This window comes from Castor canadensis, chromosome 9, assembly GCF_047511655.1.
Source record: "Castor canadensis chromosome 9, mCasCan1.hap1v2, whole genome shotgun sequence".
NCBI lineage: Eukaryota > Metazoa > Chordata > Mammalia > Rodentia > Castoridae > Castor > Castor canadensis.
This window is the reverse complement of record NC_133394.1, coordinates 120,676,683-120,694,245: the sequence shown is the minus strand read 5'-3', so window position 1 is coordinate 120,694,245 and position 17,563 is coordinate 120,676,683. Positions and strand designations below refer to the sequence as shown.

The following is a 17,563-nucleotide window of genomic DNA, read 5'->3' as shown; positions in this document are numbered from 1 at the left end:
CATATAATACATCTTTGCTTAATGACAAATACTCCATGGTTATTATATGACATAAAAACAAGAACAATAAACTGTTCATATTTTCTATCAACATCTATCACTGACAAATATCTCAGCAAATTTTTATGATCATATAAAATCTGTACATATAAGGAAAAAATCATAAAGGTACACAGAGCAGCAACCTTCAGATTAGCAAATGTATTATATACTTCATATGAAACAAATAGAATCAGTATTACCTTTATAACCTATCATTAAACTCACAGCCATGCATTTAAGAGACTCAAAGGAAAAACAAGGAATATTTAAATGGAAATGTCTAAACAAGAGATTTGAAATGAAGAGTAAAAATATACATATGAATTTTTATGTACAGGAGAAGCAAATTTCAGAATTCACCAAGGAAAAAATAGTATCTCCAAAAAGAATTATAATCCAGAAAGCTTTTAATCACAATTTTTATAGGTTACATAGCGTTAACAATGCCAGTGTGACAAATAACAAGACTTTCACATGTTAAAGCCAAAAGCTTAAAAGGAAAGAGAAATGACCAAACAGAATTTGAACATATTGTGAAGCACATGATTCCCCAAACCAATAAAGGTAGCATGCTTGTAATAAGATAGCATCTTTATTTACATGTAGTAATTTGGTTCATTAGCTCTTAAAATTATAATTTTATGCATCTTTATTAGAGTGCCTTAGTTTAGAATTGTCAAAGTTACTGATACTATTGGTTTAATTTTAAGAATGGGATCCAAGAACTTTAAAATGACTTTTCAATGGGTAGAAAGAAAAATTACCATTCATTTCTCCTATAAATAAAAATAGTTTAGTACTTGGACCTTTATGAAATTTCCATTACTAAAATATATTCATTAATGGTTCATAGTTATACCTTTCTAATTTATTTGTTAGAGAAACTGAAATGTCAAGGAATATTCACAATCACATCTTTTGGGGTTTCCGTAGTGTAGTGGTTATCACACTTGCCTAACACAATCACATCTTATGTGAGGAAATCTATTTTCCTTCCAAAGAATTCCAGACTAAAAGCCTTTTTAAGTCGAAGATATGTCTTATTAATTTCTTTCCTTCATGAAAAGGACAATTACAGTTGCTGTAATATTTGCACAGATACATTCCATTCTCTTTTCCCCAATGAAGGCACCCACTGCAGATATTGTTGAGTAAGAACCCTTAAAAAAGGAACCCTTTTTCTGTCCCAGAAAGTAGCTTCCTTCCCAATGTCATGAAGAAGTAGAAATAACTCATCTTCTCATTTGACAGTTTGGGTTGGACAGCTCAGTCACAGAGTCATCACCATACTCCAAAATCTTACAAAACATTCACTTTTGGTAAAAATAAACAATAAAATCAAAGAGCTCATGTCACTTAAAATCAAGAACTATAATAAAAGTGAAAATAATAGTTGAAACTGTCAGTTGGCATTTTTGTATATAGAATGCAAACCAACATTAACATTTTGTTTTATTTTTTTCTAGAGATTTCCAAGTGACATTTTGCTCATAAGGAGGTGAAGATCTGATGGTGCCCTGCCATAAGCAGGAAGGCAGGGAATATAACAGGTTATGGTAAGGAGAACAATGACCACATAATCCATGGTTTCACATAAACTGCAGCTTCCTGCAGGCTTTAAAAACTACAGTATACTGTAAATAATTATGTCCTGATCAGATAAAAATGAAGAATTCTCTTCTGCAATGAAAATTAAGAGAAAATTCAGAAAGTATATGGCCTAATCAGTAATACCTGTCTTCATATATGACAACATAAACTATGAAATTTATTTTTGTGTGTGGTCCTGGGGGTTGAGTCCAGGGCCTCGTGCAAAGTAGGCAGGTACTGTACCACGGAACTACTCTCAACCCTAGACTATGAAATTTTAAAAATTCAAGTCAGCATGAGACTCATTAGTAAAAAAGAAAATGGAAGTTTTACTTTAAGCTAAAATGAACTCCAAATGGATTAAATATATAATAAAAGTACTAAAGTTACAGAAAAATTTAAAAAAGGGGATGGGGGAGAGCAGTGGGGAGGGGAGTTCAAGTATGATGTTTTTGATACATTGTAAGAACCTTTGTAAATGCTGCAATGTACCCACACCCAGCACAATAAAAAAGCAAAACAACAACAAAACCCCACAAGAGTGGGATACACCTAGGTTTCACATGCAGTTCAGACAACAAAACAAATGAATCTGACTGGTAAATATTTTTTTCATGGCAAAAGCTACTATAAGCAAAATAAAAATCCAAATGACAAACTGGGAAAAATATTTCCAACTTATACAATGAAGGTGAATTTCTGTGAAATAAAAAGAACTCATAGAATGAAAAAAAAAAGATTTCAACACATAGAACAATGAGCAAAAGGCTATGAACACGTAAGTCACAGAGAAGGAAATATAAGTGACTTTAAATATTCAACCTTACCTCATAATAACAGAAATGATATTTAAATTTATTAATCTGGCAAAAATAAAGCTTGACAACTTGTACTGTTGTGATTGTGGAGAAACAAAGTATAACTCGTAGGAACAGAAATCGGTATATACAACTTCTAAAAAGAGCAACTGAGTAAAACAAATTAAAATCCTTTGATCCAGTAATCCCAGTCTAGGCAATAACTATACTTACAAGTTACCTGGTGCAAACCCATAAGATCGATCAGGGATGTTGCTTAAAAAATTGTGGTAGGGCTGGCAGAGTGGCTCAAGGCAAAAAGCCTGTCTAGCAAGCATGAGGCCCTGAGTTCAAACTCTAGTACTGTCAAAACAGAACAATAAAATTGTGGTCCATCCACAATTAGAATACCACACAAAAAAGGGCAGCCCTTTGTGGAATATGGAAGTCTCACTGACAAATGAAAAGCTGGTACAAAACAGTGTTACAGTATGTGCTGTTTCATTTTCTGTAAAAATAAGAAAAAAACATATGTATATTTTAGAACAGATCTGGAAGGATACACCTGAAATTGGTCACACTGGCTATTTTTACAAGTGGAAATTGAGGGCTCTAAGAGGAGGAGGGAAAAAATTTCCATTTTTTTACACTCTTTGAATTTGCAACATGTTACTGTGTTATGATCTCAAAAATAAAATTTAAATTAAAAACAACAAATCTATGTCAGCCATCCAGACTGTGTGCATACCCTACATATAAGCTAAATGTCCACATTATGCACGAATGCACATCAGACACATGAACATAAAAGACAAAGACAGTGTGACTGTACAGAACTATTTTTTTAAAAACAAAATTCACCACGCTAATGAGCAGAGTAAGGACAGCAGCCCGGACCCACTGCTGACTGAACACATGCATGCATGCTTTATCAAGCAAGCAGAATGACAAACTTGAAATTCTTTAACATTTCAAATGTCCTGAGTAGAGAGAACTGTTTAAGCACAAAAAATTGTGTGTGTGTGTGTGTGTGTGTGTGTGTGTGTGTGTGTATTAGGAACTAGCAGTCTGCACTCACTGATGTACAGATAAAAATACACAACTTGCAATACAGGTCTAAATATCTTCATTTAAAAACATTACAATTTGATAGGTAAGTTTTAAGTTGACAAAAATTTAAGTTCTGAGTTTTCATATGTGCCTTTAACTTGTTTTAAACATGTTTACAACATGGACAGAGAATAAGGGATCATCAAGCCCATTTTCTATTGTGAAATGCTGAAAAATCTGTACATAAGCACAACTTGACAGAGGCAAAGGTTCTACAAATCATTTTCTTGACTTAACTGAGTATCAGGGAGAAGAGATAGCATTTTGTTAGCACTAAGCCATGTCAATGGGGCCATGTGAGTCTACTTTTGTATCTACCCACTATAGGGATACACCTGAGTTGGGCCCTGTATTGGCTAGACTGGCTGTAAGACAGGTGTGTGCAGTGCCCTAGATAAGACTGGGAGGCACCTGTGGTGTCCTCACTTAGTTCTCCAATCTCACCATGGAGCATAGAATCAACAACTTTAAGGAGCATGACACCATAAAGATTCATGCTGCAGGGCTACTCAAGCCAAGGTGTGCAATGATGGGAAGGATTGAAGGATGGGCAGCCTTCTAGTCAGCCCTCTGGGAAGAGGCCTGAGGTGGTCCAGTCATTTCAGGACCTCTGCTTCACTTCCAATATCGGTTGCATCCAGGGTGCTCCTGTTCATGAGCCCATAGCCATAGCCATAGCCTGTTCCTATGAACAAATGCTCCTGTTGATCTCTGTGGTAATAGTTCTTTTTTGTGTATTTTCAGAATTATGTGTTGCTCAGCGTGTGGCTTCATGAACAGTATGAGGTCTGGCTCTGAGACTTGTGTGGCTTTGGGGTGGGACTTTCAGTTCTTTTTTTTTTTTCTTTTATTCATATGTGCATACAATGTTTGGGTCATTTCTCCCCCTTTCCCCCGGCCCCCTCCCTTTCCCACTGCTCCCTCCCTCTCCCTCCCTATCCCCTTGCTTCCAAGCAGAAACTATTTTGTCCTTGTCTCTAATTATGTTGAAGAGAGAGTATAAACAATAATAAGAAGGACCAAGGGTTTTTGCTAGTTGTGATAAGGATAGCTGTACAGGGAGATTCCTCGCATTGCTTTCCTGTACATATGTGTTACATTCTAAATTGATTCTTCTCGAACTGACCTTTTCTCTAGTTCCTGGTCCCCTTCTCCTATTGGCCTCTGTCGCTTTAAAGTTTCTGCATTAGTTTCTTTGCATTGAGGACATCAAATGCTATCTTGTTTTTTTTTTGGTTTCTTACCTATCCTCATACCTCCCTTGTGTGCTCTCACCTTATCATGTGACCAAAGTCCAATCCCCTTGCTGTATTTGCCCTTGATCTAAAGTCTGCATATGAGGGAGAACATACGATTCTTGGTCTTCTGGGCCTGACTAACCTCGTTCAGTATGATGTTCTCCAGTTCCATCCATGTACTTGCAAATGATAAGATTTCATTCTTCTTCATGGCTGAGTAAAATTCCACTGTGTATAGATACCACATTTCCTTGATCCATTTGTCAAAAGTGGGGCATCTTGGCTGTTTCCATAACTTGACTATTGTGAATAGTGCTACAATAAACATGGGTGTGCAAGTGCCTCTGTGGTAACCTGTGTCACATTCTTTTGGGTTATCCCCAGGAGTGGTATTGCTGGATCATATGGCAGATCTATGTTTAGATTTTTAAGAAGTCTCCAAATTTTTTTCCAGAGTGGTTGTACTAGTTTGCATTCCCATCAGCAGTGTATAGGTTCCTTAGTTCTTAAATGCAGGGAATTTGTCACAGGGAATGCTACAGGCAAGTCTGTGACTTGGACCCTCAAGCTCTGTCACTCTTTCTAAGCAGCAGATCTCAATGGGAACCTCAAGAACTCTGTTCCCTGCTGCCCCTGTCTTGTTCCCACTTTTGGTAAACCATTCACTAGGCTGTCAGTCTTGGCTTTCTTCATTGAACATACTTTTTCCTATTCATTGCCCTTCCCAGATGTGTCAGGCTAATCTTCTGGATACCAAGTGGCAGGTTTCTAAAGCAGACTTCTGGAATTCTTCCTTTAGTTGTTCCAAACAAAAAGAAACCAATAAGGATTACTGGGTAGAGATCGCCAGCCTCAGTGAGATTATTGCAGGCCTAGGTAATGCTTTCAGGCTGAACCATACAAAAACATCTTCATGAACAAAAACTGCCATTCATGTTATTCCTTGAGGACTGGACCAGGTGTTGGTTATGTTCGCACTCTTAACACCTGAAGGTACATAATGATTACCTTGTGCTGATTATCAGAGGGACACAGAAACCTAGCTGTGAACACTCATCTTTCTACCTGCATAATTCATTTTTGAAATCAATATAGTCTTGATCCTAGACTAAAGGCACAAGTTTTTTTCTTCTTCTCAGATGACAGCAATGAAACACACTAATGACATCCCCTATCTGTTTTGGAGTTTTCTATTTTGTAGGTCAGGTGAACACAAGCCACTGGCACATGCCCACAGGACGCTTCACAATGGACCTGGTATAAAAGAACTGCTGGAACAGCACCTTCAAGGTGGTCATGGTCACCTGCCACAGCAGAGCAGGAATGCGGCTACCTGGATGAGTGCACAGCCCTCCACAGCCCACCACTCAGGGGCTGGTTTCCTCTGCGGCATTGAGACAGATTGATGACATGAAGTAGCGCTCACTGTCAGCAGGAGGTGAGTGGCTTCAAGAATGAGAAAAAGTTCTCCAACGTGATGGAGTACAGCCTGTTTCCAGTCAGCTTCCTCTATGACCCAGAGGCCTTATCTCTCTCTCTAACCTGGGGGACCCGACTGCTGCTGTGGGGGTCTCTGGCCCTGGGGACTGAGCCCATAGAGCACTGGGGTTTGAAAGGGTCTGCACCTCTCATTTTTCAATGGCACTGTTGGCTGCAAATAAAAATTGCTTGCTGGGAGATTTAATTTTCAGCAATGTGTTTGTTATTCAGAGTCAAGTCCAAGAATATGAATAGGTGATTAAATTCAATATTATTTTTGCTAGACACTGGTTTTGACCAAAGTAATGAGACCTAGTTTTCTGTGTGACTCAAAGTATTTCTGAAGGCAATTATAAAAGAGGAGTTCCAAAAACATTCTGTGAATGGCTGCATCACTGGAAAAAATAAATTACCTGCCATGGGAATGACTTTGAAGACTAACACTAATTTAGATGTGTTAAATCTCATTATTATATGGTCACACCTGGAAGAATGTTTTAGTGAGCCTTGCTTTTGCATCAGAATAAACACCACTCACCTCATACATAATTACAGGCCAGAATGAAATGAGAAAATAAGTGATTAGAATACAGAAAATAGTACTATCTGCTGATACTGTGATAATACTAAAAAACACAGGGAAATCACTAAGCACAGAGCCCTTGAAGGGGACCCTAGGAAGAGTCACCCTCCTGCCACTTAAAAAGTATCAGAAGGAATAATGAGGAACTGTGTATATATATATATATATATATATATATATAAAATAGTTAAGAAAAAATAAATTAATAGTGGGGGAAAGACTCTGGTGGATTAAAGTTGACCTTGGGTGCATGCTATTGAAAAAAAATGGTAAGTATTTTCTGCTTTTGTTCATGGTTAAAATTTTCCACAATAAAAGTTAGAAAAAGAGAAAAATGGTTATGGAAATAGCTTTGGAAAACAAGCATATCTTTTGGCTACATAAATGCTGAAAGTAAAGAAGTGTTTTCCCTAACTCTCCAAATATTGATACTATCAATTTAGAGAATGGTAGGCTTTTATAGGAATTCATCTGTTAGGTTATTTGCTAGCTGATGGTTCTTGGCAATAATAAGAAAACTGTATCAATTTCGGAGTATGTAACTACTAGCTGGGAAATAATTTTATCTCTGTGAACTATTTTATTACTATATTTAAGAGAGTAGAGCTACAGCCATCATCTAATTATCTTTAATGTCAAAGAGTGTGTTTGAAAGGGTTAATATATTACAGTATGCCTTCAAACTCAATTAAATACAAATGTAATTTACAGTTAAGTATGTAAATATGTGTTTGTTGACACTTTTTGTAGTAACAGTAAAATATATATGGCTCACAGGTTTTATATATGCAGTCCGGGGAACTTCACGCTGAAAGGTGAAGACACTGAACAGTTGGCTTGGAGTTCACTTTGGAGTTCACAGTGTTTTGATTTATAGAGTCATCTACACTCTATTCCTTAGGATCTGCAGCATGAAGACACAGTTAGATACCTGGAGCACAGGATTCAACCAGGATCACATTTGACCTTGGTTTCCTTGGGAAAATGAAAACAACTGGATGAGACTGGGTAAATGCAGATTTATGAATGTATGAAGTTGTGTGTCAATTTACTAACTTTCATCAAGTCAGCCAAATTTTGCCTCTCTACTTGCTCTTGCTTAGTAACACAAGAAATTCACTGAAATGCATTTGAGGCTGAAAAATATTAAATGAAATTGAGAAAAAATAAAATGACTTTGAAGTTGAAAAGCTACCTTGTGCTCTAAAAACAAATTCTTTAAAGTCCATAGGACACAATGTACCAGCACATACTTTATAACTAAGCTAAGCCAAGTCTAGCTGTGGCTCCTATGTTTGCTGGTTGTATTCTTGGAGCAAATTACTTGCCAACTTCTGTGCCTAACTTTTATCAGCTTTAAAATGATCAATGACAAATATGGTATGAAGAGTTAGAGTCACCAGGGCTAGCACTCAGTGTGGGCTTACTATGTCCAAGCACTATTCTGAGCATTTTAAAAACAGCACTCATTGAATCTTCAAAATTTCCCAGTGAAATAAGTACTATTATCCATATTCTTCCAGATGAGGACACTCAGGCAGAGAGTTAATTAACTCACTGAAGGGACTTAAGACTCCAAAGTCCGCATCCATGACCACTCCATGACCCAGAACATAGTAGAGGCTCAAGAAATACTTGTTTTTTTCATCTTTGCAGGCCTGCAGGTAATTATTTTATAGATAGAGAATCCAAGCATATAAAAGTGAAGCTCCCTTTACTATAAAGATGGCAAAAACTTTCCCTAGTGTTTATTTTTAATAATGTCTAAGTTTATATGTAATGGCAAGTGGAAACATACAATTTATGAAAAACCTGCCATATTTTATTTGGCGTTACCCTAGTTTAGAATATCAAATTTTCCAAAATGAAAAAAGTTACTAAGCTAGATAAAATAACATTCTCTCTAACAGTGATTAAGGACATGAAACATCATGTAGGATATTTGAAATGATTTGAGTAAATAAAAATGAATTTTTAACATTCCTAACTAATCTTAAGTCTGTTAGGAAAAACTGCATCATCCTTACAGAATACTTGCATAAATTCTACACTAATGAGCACTGTTTCAATTTAATAGAATTATATAATTACAGAAAAGCAATACATGAATTCAGCTTGTAATTTTTCTATTTTATGGTGGGCTTGTTGGGTTCTCACCCCACCATAAGTAAAGGAGCATCTGGAGTCAAAAGTTTAACTACACCATTCAAAGATTAAATAAAGAGGAATATATGCAACAGTAAACTTGAATCATCCACAAAGATGCTTTGGCACATTTAAAAATAGGAAACATTATTCATTATTTAACTCTATACAGGAGTCAAAACATTCGTGACGCCTAGGCAATGACAGGTATATATCATCAGCCATCACATGAACCAATCTAGCTGCCTCTGTCAGTAACTCTAGGTTTTATGAGTTTACTGAAAATGAAATAAAGTTCAGGTTGAAAAATAGTACATAATATTGGACTTCCCCACATGTTGGAAATATGGGGTAATCATAAAATATAGGTATACTCTGAAGAAAATACCATAACCATCTATAAAGCCTTGCTGTTTTTTAAAATCACCAGCATTAAAGGAATCTTTTTTCTCAAATTTTATTTAGCACCAAATCATGATGAATTATAGAAATAACGAACTTATACTACCTTAGATAAAAATATAAATACACGGAAGAGGAAACTTTAAAGAAAAACAAACGAAAAGACACTGAAGTCAGAAACTGAATTGATGAAGACTTGTCTTTAATAAATCTAAAATTAGTTACATATCATTTACTCTAGTCATGTGTAGCATAGTCTTAGTAGATTTGTGCCAGCTATTTCATCAAAAATATTCATTCTCTGTTCCTCGAATAGATTTATTAAGTAATGAAAAATACAAAAGGAAATATCCATGGCGTGGGTTGTTTCATCAGTGTTTTGCAGCTCTGCAGAGTGCATGCACAGTGGCAGAAGGGGGCAGTGCTGAGCTAAAAAAAAAAACCACAAGGAAGCTTCAGGAGCTATAGCTGAAATCTTAGGCAGTTCACAGGGACTCTGGAAGTGAACATTATGGACTTTATTATAGATAAATGATACAAAATTATAGCAAGCCCAAGTAAGTGTTTATTAAATGTTCATAAAAGTTATTCAACAGAAAATCAAGGATACTCTACAGATTTCAATAAATACCTACTTTATAGCACTGTCATCCAACTTGCCTATCAAAACAATAAGTCACAAACCTTTTAAAGATCTCAATGAGACAGAAAGGTCCACACAGCTTACCATTCATCAGGAGAGCACCCATAATCCTCAGGCTCGGGGACATGGCTTCGAGAGGAGGGACAGAGAGAGGGAAAAATAATCACAGAAAGGCTGGAAACATAAAACCATGAAGAAGGGAAGTACTGAAGGGTGGAGTTCTGAAAAGTTAATAAATGAGCTTTTAGTTGAATCTTGAAAGCATGGCAGTTAGTACAGTAAGTAGAACATGAGGAATTATGGTAACTGAGCAGGTTTTCAAAGGTATCTACCCTGTAACTGGATGGCCAATTTGCCTCTTCATCACAAAATTCATTGCTTTTATGCACAGAATTCAAGGTTCAGTTAGAAATATTTAAACTTAGTCGTTTAAATGCATGTGAAAGCCAATGTAAAAATTAATCATATGTGTATTTTATAACCAGAGAAAAAGTTATAAAAAGAGAAAAAAGTTATATAAAGAGAAAAAGAAATAAAACAAACATGCTAATACTTAGAAGCAAACAATCACACTATTAAATTTGCCAAATATATGTTTAGAAGGAACTTTGGCTACTGTAATGATTCCTTAAAAAGGTACACCAAAGCAAAAGTTAATTGCATTTCTATGATTAAATGGAATATTTTTAAAAAATTAACTAATATTAAAAAATTTCACTTTAACTACAATTTAGTCATTAAGCCATTCTTGATCTCAAACAAAAATTGTGTCATCAATACTTTTATTTTATCCATTAGCTCATTTGAAGCCAATTTCTTTCTTTTTTTTTTTTTTGCTGGGACTGGGGTTTAAACTCAGGCCTCACACTTGTCAAGCAGGCGCTCTATCACTTGAGCCACACCTCCAGCCCTCCATTAGCTCATTTGAACATTAGACGTCTGAGTGATGAATGTCATCTCAATAAGCCAGTCATGTATTCAGTCAGTCTCATTAGAGCAGATTATTTTATTTCCCCTACCTTTCATTATATGATCATTCATGATTTTTCCTTTAAACTCATTAGATATCAGGAGAATTTAAAGATGCAGAGTTCAGTACAAATGGGAAGTTGTTGTTTTTGATAAATATATAATAAACTTTGCTAAAAGTCATAGAATACTTTGATTCCCTAAATGTCCACCCCAGTCTTTTTACCCTTTCATCGCCCAGGCCACAACATGGACCTCATCATCCAGGGCAACTCTTCTAGTTCCAAAGCATGAAATTGGCTCCAGGGCCATCTCCACTCCAGAAAGGAAGCAGTCTCTTTAACTTACTATTCTCTCTCCTGCCAATGGGCTTGACAAGGAAGGATAGCCAAGCTCACTGTAGCCTGGACTCCCAGAAAAGAAGTTGGCCTGGAGCAACTCCTGTGGAAACTGGCTGCAACAGTGTTGAAGGCAATCACTTCTGATCAACCTCAAGGTTTGGGCCCCTGGATGGTGCTAGGGGAGGGGTTGGTAACTACCCAAGAAACAAACACTGTGCCAAGGTTCTGTGAAATTGCACTTGCATCGTGCAGCAGTTCTTGATCTCATACAAGGAGATGGGCTGGTGCTTCCTAAGCCATGAAGCTTAAAAACCCAGAGCTCAAGGGTCAAAGTGCCTCTGCTGGAGCCTGGAACAGCCCTAGCAGAAGGCTAAGTGAGATCCAGAGGGTGATGAGCAGCAGGTGATGGGAACAACTGATCCTGTCTGTGTGAGTTTCCTGTGATCACTGCTCAGCAGCTCTGGCATCTATGAGCTTACCTGGTTATTTGCCCTTGTCATGTCATCGTTGTCATATCTGCCTGGTAAGTTCTTCACTTAATCAAACTCATTCTTACATTTCAGCTCAAGTATTCAGCAAGCACTGCCTGACCTCCCTAAGAGACCAGCTTCCCATCAGAGACTCACATGGACCCTTGTACTGTGTTAAGATTTTGTATTTGTCAGTGTGATTACTAAATTAACATCCCTTAACTCTCAATTCACTATAAACTTTAGGAGAAAGGGAACCATGTGAACTTTGGTTAGAAGGAGACTGATCAACATTTGTGGAGGTATATAAGTACATACATATGTTGTTTATTAGCATATATTGCGAGCCATGAGGAACAGTAAAATAAATGTGTTGATTATAATCTAGACCTGGGGGATAAGTATTATAATAATTATGAAGTTTCTTCCAGTGAATATGTTCTCAGGGTTAGAGAACGAGCCGACCCATCTAGTAAAACCATTTTTAATATTGTCACATAAAACTATTCATATGCTATATTCTTGAAAGGGAAAATGTAAATGATTTGTTTTTAATACTAATGCCCAGCTTACCAAAAAGAAAACAAAAAACCATAACACTGTTTAGTTTGCTTATTTTTTTAAGCATCAGAGCTAAATTGTTGACAAATATTGTGTTTAGGGAAAAGCCCTAGAATGTTTGCAGCATTGAGAGCCACTGAACATAAAATTTATTATCTATTGCTGGGCTTCACGCATCCATGATAAAACAGGTATTCCCACAGGAAGTGATCTGCTGAAAGGATACTTTTTGTGTTATTCTGTCAGGGTTTGCCTTCTCCTAGAGGAATAAATACCTTGTTTTCTACTGTTGGGGCTAGAAGTGCATATACAAGATAGTTCCAGTATTAAACACCTATTAAGCACTATTAAAGGGCAAATGGAAACCTGGTAAGATTCCTATAACCCAAGAGTGCCTAGAGGAAACCCCTGCAGGAAGATGGTTGATAGTAATTATCCACCCCCCACACAATCGTGGAGATTGCCTAGATTTAGGTACCAGGCTATGTTCCCTGATATAAGGATATGGTCGTATAGTTTCTCCAAAGTCTTCATGTCAACAATTCTCTACACTGCTGACAGTCCAACTGTCCACCAGGATGTGCTGACATTAAAGACTAGATCAGGGTTAAGGGCACCTGAAGCAAATGCAAATAATACATGATGACTGGAAGTGGCTTTGCAACTAGCTTCACTCAATCTGGCTTCATGATATAACATCCAAAGAGGAAACACTTCTGTTTATACAGTTAAACTTTGTAAACAAAAGAACTGTTTTTTACTTGTAAATGTGTTAGAACTTCCTATCTGGAAAACAATCTGAGTGACTCGTCTCCCTCCTTATCAAATTTTAAAGAGTCAGAAATATCCGAAAGGGAATAGTTCAGGGTTCTGTGATGAACCCAGAATATTAGAACTCATGCACCTCATTATTGGAAATGCTATTTTCCCAATAGGAAACTTGTTTCACTGGCAACTTCATCTACATAATGACAGTATTTTGCTTAAACCCAACTGTCCCATCAGGGTTAATGATGACATCACCAACAGACACAGAGGAACACTGCTCTCTAGAACTATCACCTGGGAGTGAGTAAGAACCTGTTCCAAGAATAAGAAAAAAACCTGGTAAAATGCAGAAAAAAGGAGAGGCTAGATCTCATTTTAGCTTTCTGTTCTGATATTACATAATAAATAATTACTAACTTGAGGAACTTGCTCATTCAGTTGAAACTGGACAAGAAAAACAAGGATGTCAATTGTTAAACAGGTTACTGTAGAAATAATACTTATGAATGAACACAGCATTTGTGTAAAAGCAATCACCACCTAAATCTGACAGCAAATGTATAGTATGACAAACTCTAGACTCACAACAGGCCCTCCTCTCTGTTCTCTGGGATAACTACAGGTAGAATATGTAGAATGAGATGTCAAAAATTGTGGTTGCTCCAGGAACAACTGAGGAGAGAGGGAAGGGGAGCTGCTTTTGTTTAAGAGAATTAGAAGGTCTTCAAATAAAGAAGAAAAAATGTGAAAACAGATGCTTTTTAAATCAACAGTCTGTCATTACAGTGTAAAAAAACCATCCAATCAACTGCCTTTTTAACCTTGTTTAAAAGTTTGAAGTCATTTTTAGTCAATTCTCTCCTGCACTCAAAGAGCAAGTATACCTGTCTCTATCCACTTCTCTTTATAGACACTATACCTAGGGATAACCATATATTTTAGAACTTTCATGAAATGGTAACATATTTTTAATTTTTTAAAAAATTCAAAATTTGTTTCAAAAAATTTTCAAAACTCAACACTATACTGGCTTATTGCTTGGAGCTAAACTGTGAATGAGAAGAGTGGGAACAAGAAACCACAAAACTCAAAAGCCCATGTTTGTATTATTCTGAGGTTAGTATGTACTAGCTTTACCAAGGATAAGGTTAACTGCAAAATCTGATGACAGGGCAATGCCAATCAACCAAAAGGCTATCTCATCTTTTGATCATATGTTTTTTAGGAAATGCAGAATTCAATCTTCCCGTGTTGCTTTACAAAGTGTTTCAAGGAGATTTTTAGATGGTTTAGGCAAACAGAGCTAGAAATAAGAAATAAATGGGCACCCAACAAGCACATTCCAAAGGATGTTAACAGCCTGACAAAAGGTTTTTGCTAATACTCATTATCCTCTTGATTTAAGAGTCTGACAGCCCTACCTCCTTCCCATCATTAGAATTTTAGATTGCTGTGACTGCAAAGAGGAAAATAATAAAGGAAAAAAACCAAATCATCAAAAGAGTAATCATCAGAGAAATGACACTATTTCTTCCCACATCTAAACTATACTCTGACTTCAGCGCAAAGGAAAATGTATGTGTTTCTTTTTACTGGGGCCAGACAGAGACATTTCACAACCCTAAACACTAAAAACCTACTGGGAAGAGCCCCCACCTAATGTCATTTCCCCATAAAAACAATACCAAACTGTAAAATACAAAATATGCATATGTCCTGAAGTTAAAACAGCTGCTTTCTAGATGAAAACACAAAGGCAAAAACCAAACCATTCTCTAATATGAATCCCCAAAGTACCAAACTATTAGCATTAATTAAATGTATATTTCATATTCTCATTAGAGGGGGAAAAACTCACCCATAAGCAACTCCTGCTATGGTGCACTTCTTAAACTGCATTACATTGCATGTCAGAGTACCAGTTTTGTCAGAAAATATGTATTTAACCTAAAAAAAATTAAATTTCTCATTAATATTTCAGAAATTTTTATAGAGGGAAAACACCCTTAAATTATACTATTTTATAGAGGGAAAACACCCTTAAATTATACTATTTTTCAGTCAACTTTGTTCCACCATTGGGGTCCAATGAATTCTATTAACTACTTTCTATACACTCATTAAGGAACACGTTCATTTTCTTTAGTATTTTAGTGATAAATTATTTCATGTATTTGTATTAAAGCCTACCAAGGTATTAGAAAAACTATAGTCATAGGGAAATATGCCTTATAGTGTGGTCTGAATTTCCCCTAGGAAGCATCACTACGATTCCAAACATTTACAGAGTATTAGGATATCTATTTGTATTTTTCAATATAATAATCAACTGTATAATAGGGAATAGCTTGTGCAATTAACTTCACACAACCTCTGAGTTGGTGAGAAAGTATAATTTTCTCCTAAATGCTATGTGAATAATAAGAATTGGAAAATGACAATGGCACAAGAAAACAAAAATCTGTTCTCAACTAGAGTACATAAGTGGATTACAGATACACACGTATAGTGATGTGCCCGGAGGGATGTTTTAACATATGATGGTGGTCCCACAAGATTATATTGCCTACTGATGTCATAGCCGTAGTGTAAGTACATTCTATGGTGTCTGCACAACGATGAAATCACCTAACAATGCATGTCTTAGAATGTGTCCCTGTGTTACGTGACATGTGACTGTGTATAAATATAGTTATGAATTATAAATCTAAAATTCCTATTTGACTAGACCATACATCTTGAACTTTTCCTACCTTCCAAGTTGAAAACTATGAACAATTCTAATTACTTATGTGTGATTCGAAAACAGCCAATATTTCCATATACTAATCAGAACACACACTAAGTAAGAAACCTACCTTGGCTTGAAAGCAAAGTCTACTTTAAATAGCATTTGAAAACTCCACTTACTAAAAATGAAAATGTTAGTCATGCACTAAAAAATGTATTTATGCCATTATTCAAATAATGGAAAATTATGAATTGTTACTTCATCTGAAATTGCCACCGAAGTCAGAAATTGTACCAAATCTGAATTCTGATTCAACATCTATTAATAGGAGTTTACCTGGCCAAGTTCCTCATTCAGATTAGATGTTCGAGCCATAGCTGCAGTATCCGTGGGCTCGTAGTGCATGTCAAGATCCTTTAAACACACAAGTAAATCATTCAATACAACTGGTAATAAGGGACTGGGTGAAATGTTAAAAGAAAGCAGTGTCTTCAATCTTTAATGTCACTGTCTGACTAGTTTCTTGTTATGTCCATATCATTTAATTTTATTTCCTTGAAAATTACTGCATACATAATATCATATTTCAGTTAGGGCAGAACAGCATGGTAGTTAGAGTCTGTCTCTGGAATTAGATAATCTAGGTTTACTATCATTTTATTATTTTCCATTAAGGTGACCTAAGGATTAAGTAAGATTGCATATTTAAGGTCCTCCAAAGAGTATGTGACGCAAAGTAAGTGCTCAGTCATGTGGGCTAGAAAAGAGCAGCTAAATGTTACTTAAATAATTAGGTCTTCAAACCACTGGAAAACTTATCCGAGAGGTTCCATCTGGTTGTAGTTTCTGGGCCAAATTTCTTACAGTAAATATACTTGAAAGCAAAACAAATATACCTCTCACAAGCCAAATAAAGAATGTATAGTTTTGTACTTATTTATAGTTGTCTTGGACCCAGTATCTTAAGAGTTGACTACATTATTCAACAAAATTATTATTTTATGTGGTAGTATATTTTATCGACAAGTTATGGTTGTGGTTTGATTTTCATAGGTCACATGTAAAGGTCAAAGTCTAAATCAAAAATGATCTGTCTCATGTTTGCATTCTGAACTGATCAATATCACTTCTGGAATAGGCTGTTGAGTTTTATGGGTCAGTTTTTAAGACACCTTAACCAACCAGGCCATGTTTAATGAAAAGTGATAAGAATGGAGACTAACTTGGAAACCATATGAAATAAAGATCAATCAGAGGAAATGGGGGATGTTTAGTTAGGGAGAAAAAATATGATAGAACAGGTACAATAGTGGAGTTCAAATATTTTACAAGGCTCTCATTCAGAAACAAGATTAAATATTTTCACAATAGATCCATTGGGGAGAACCAGAATCGAAGGAAAAAAAGTCACTAATCTTATTTCCAACAAGGCAGAAGCTGGCCTTGTAAGCTGTCTGGAAAGCCATTCTTTCATCTGTCAGGGGTGTTGCAAAAATCTCTGCATATTAGAAAGGCAGTTGAAAAGCATAAGGTTGCTGGCTTCATTCAACACTAAAATTATATAAGTATTTGAAGCAAAAATGACTTTTGAAAACCCAAATAAAACAATGAATTTTCTGATTCGTTATTTGATCTTTAGAGTGAGTTACCTTATTATTTTTGTGAATGAGAACTCTTTACTAAGCTTTAATCGC

At 36.0% G+C, this 17,563-nt stretch overlaps 1 protein-coding gene across 6 annotated transcripts in view; it reads right to left on the bottom strand.

Moving 5' to 3' along the window:
• The window catches only part of Atp8a1 (ATPase phospholipid transporting 8A1), a 215,317-nt gene that overhangs the window by 120,614 nt on the left and 77,140 nt on the right, over positions 1 to 17,563 (bottom strand). For 4 of the 6 annotated variants that reach the window (XM_074042343.1, XM_074042342.1, XM_074042347.1 and 1 more), the window contains 3 exons: positions 16,206 to 16,283; positions 14,997 to 15,085; positions 10,114 to 10,158 (listed from right to left, as the gene is read on the bottom strand). In XM_074042343.1, the coding sequence (XP_073898444.1) occupies positions 10,114 to 10,158; positions 14,997 to 15,085; positions 16,206 to 16,283 (212 nt within the window). The remainder of the gene's footprint in view (positions 1 to 10,113; positions 10,159 to 14,996; positions 15,086 to 16,205; positions 16,284 to 17,563) is intronic. The other 2 variants (XM_074042345.1, XM_074042344.1) reach the window with 1 other exon arrangement.